The following is a 2,447-nucleotide window of genomic DNA, read 5'->3' on the forward strand; positions in this document are numbered from 1 at the left end:
TGAGACACACAAGGTTCACTGAGATACTGCTTTATTCTCCTGAGTAATCCTATATATATACAATTTGGCATGTTGACATGGGGAGTTTAGGTATTAAGAGTCATAATACCTATGCTCTGCATATAACTTATATATATATATATATATATATAATCCTTTACTAATGGTTTTCGAAATGGCTTAAAAGCTACCCAGCTTGTGGAAATTCGTGGAGTGGACACATAATATATCTTTTTTTTATTATTTATTGGTCTAAAAAAATAATTAATTCAAATGATAATCCATGGTGAATTCATGTATTGTTTTTATTAATTTAAATTGTAATTAAAAATTGGTGACTTTGTACTAAATATAATTTACTCAATAGTAATTTTATATCTTCGTATTTCATATTTAAATTGAGGAAGAATAACACTCAGATTAAAAGTAAAATCAAATCTATTTTTTAAAAATATATAATTTTCAGTGAAAAAAAGAGAAAATAACTTAAAATAAATAATAATAATAATAAAACAACCTCGTTCAGCTCACCACCACCAACTGCATGGGAGGTCATACCTCCAACCTCAACTATGTTAGGGAGGTAAGGTCGAACATATCCTAATGAGAAGTGGGCATCAACTAACACCAGGGAAGTGTTTCGTAGCATGTCCATAAGGGGTGGAAAGTCATAGGTGCCGTTATAACTTAAATACTTGCTCATCAATCTTTCCTATTAAAAAAACAAACAGATAAATATTAATTCAAAAATAATGATAATATAATTTGATGATATAAATATAACAATCATGAAGTAATACAAATCTCTGATTCCAGAAAGGTTACATTTAAAAAAAAAAATGAATGAGCTTATTAGGGGGAGTTGCTTGTGGAGGCACGGGAAAAAAACAAAGCAAAGTAAACGGAATAAAACTTTTTATGATAGGTCTTATATTCTTATGGTTAAGTTACTAACTTTTATTAATTATTGAACAATAGGGCATTCGAAGCAAAGAAGGTAAAAGGGTATAGGTGATGCGCCAATGTTTAACAAAAATAAGTCATTAGTGGGAAAAAAATAGGGAAAAAAAAATATGATACTCACATATTAATAAACTCAATAGTTGAGACATAGAAATTAATATTTCAGAAATATTTGAAAACTCCTTAATTTATAAATAAAAATTGAATTTTTTGTTTTATACGCCTGTTTTTCCACTGAGGTCTTCCAGTGTAAGTTTATACATTGAATATAATACAATAGTAAATAATGATTATTCTCTCAATAATCTAAATCCCATTTTTTAAATTTCATTTTCTCTTGTTAATTAAAGATTTAAAAAAAAAAAAACAGAACTCAATTACAAAAAATAGTTACGAACACGTTTGTAAATAATTTTCAAGTTAACCTTTTTTTTTTCCAGCGATTTCGTAATTTGACTTCCATCTTAAGCAACTACGTTTCAATGGACAAACAAATCTTTTAAGTTTTAAAACTCCGAGGTTGATATCTATGGTTATATAACTGATTACAATTAATAAAGAGTAATAATAACAACAACATATTTAACAACACTAAAACAATTAAAAATGATAATTGTGAAAAGGGGAAACAATAAAGGCAATAATCTAAAGAACACAGCTCACGAATACTGGCTGAAAATACGAATTCATTTGTTATGAATTATATGGAATAGGATTTCAATAAATAACTGAAGGTCGTAAGTAGTTAAGTAAATATTTCATATGGATCAAAAATTGTTAATTATCTATGTTCTTTTTATTCCCCTGTACGTGAGTTTTTCTACCCTTTAAATAATTATTGTTTTCGGTTTTTACGTAGGTAGATAAGCCGTATATCTGTAATTAAGTACGATTTGGACTCAGCGAGCTATTGATATACTAGCAAAAAGTAATTCATATGTTCTTTCGTGGTATATTTTCCTAGCTCAAAAAAAAAAGGCGAAAGTGATATCTTGAAATCAAATTCACCCATATTGTGCAGCTTTATAACAACTTTTTTCATATTTACGAACAAATAGTTTAATAAATTATACATTACAGTTAATAAAAAAATTATATTGTATTTTAAGTTAGTAAAAATCTATCTTGAAAAAGTGTCGGAAAATTGTTTAGGTAATGCATATACCTATCAAAAGTTGGATCTGGAAATATATTTTCTTCATGAGCCAATATTTCGAAAACTTAATAAGTGATTTTAGAAATAAAAAATAATTTTGAACATATATATTGCTTATCAACCCATACCTCGCTGGAATGCACCTGATACTGAAAAACAGTGTATAAATATAGTATGCATTTCTCACCCCTTCTTCTCCCATAGAGTACGCCTATGACAAGTTAATCGCGACACACTTATAAGATAAAAATTAGATCTTATATACAGAAATTTCAGCCACCCCTGGCTGATAATTTTATTTAATTAATTTAATTTAATTTATTTTTTA

At 27.3% G+C, this 2,447-nt stretch overlaps 1 protein-coding gene across 1 annotated transcript in view; it reads right to left on the reverse strand.

Annotated features, from left to right (window-relative positions):
* LOC106688941 (uncharacterized) overlaps window positions 1–2,447 on the reverse strand; it is a 29,698-nt gene that overhangs the window by 15,293 nt on the left and 11,958 nt on the right. Inside the window, exon 9 of the mRNA XM_014433645.2 lies at window positions 518–712. Within this exon, the coding sequence (XP_014289131.2) occupies window positions 518–712 (195 nt within the window). The remainder of the gene's footprint in view (window positions 1–517; window positions 713–2,447) is intronic.

This window comes from Halyomorpha halys, unplaced genomic scaffold (assembly GCF_000696795.3).
Source record: "Halyomorpha halys isolate HHAL.00 unplaced genomic scaffold, Hhal_1.1 Scaffold1240.1, whole genome shotgun sequence".
In the NCBI taxonomy this organism is placed as follows: domain Eukaryota; kingdom Metazoa; phylum Arthropoda; class Insecta; order Hemiptera; family Pentatomidae; genus Halyomorpha; species Halyomorpha halys.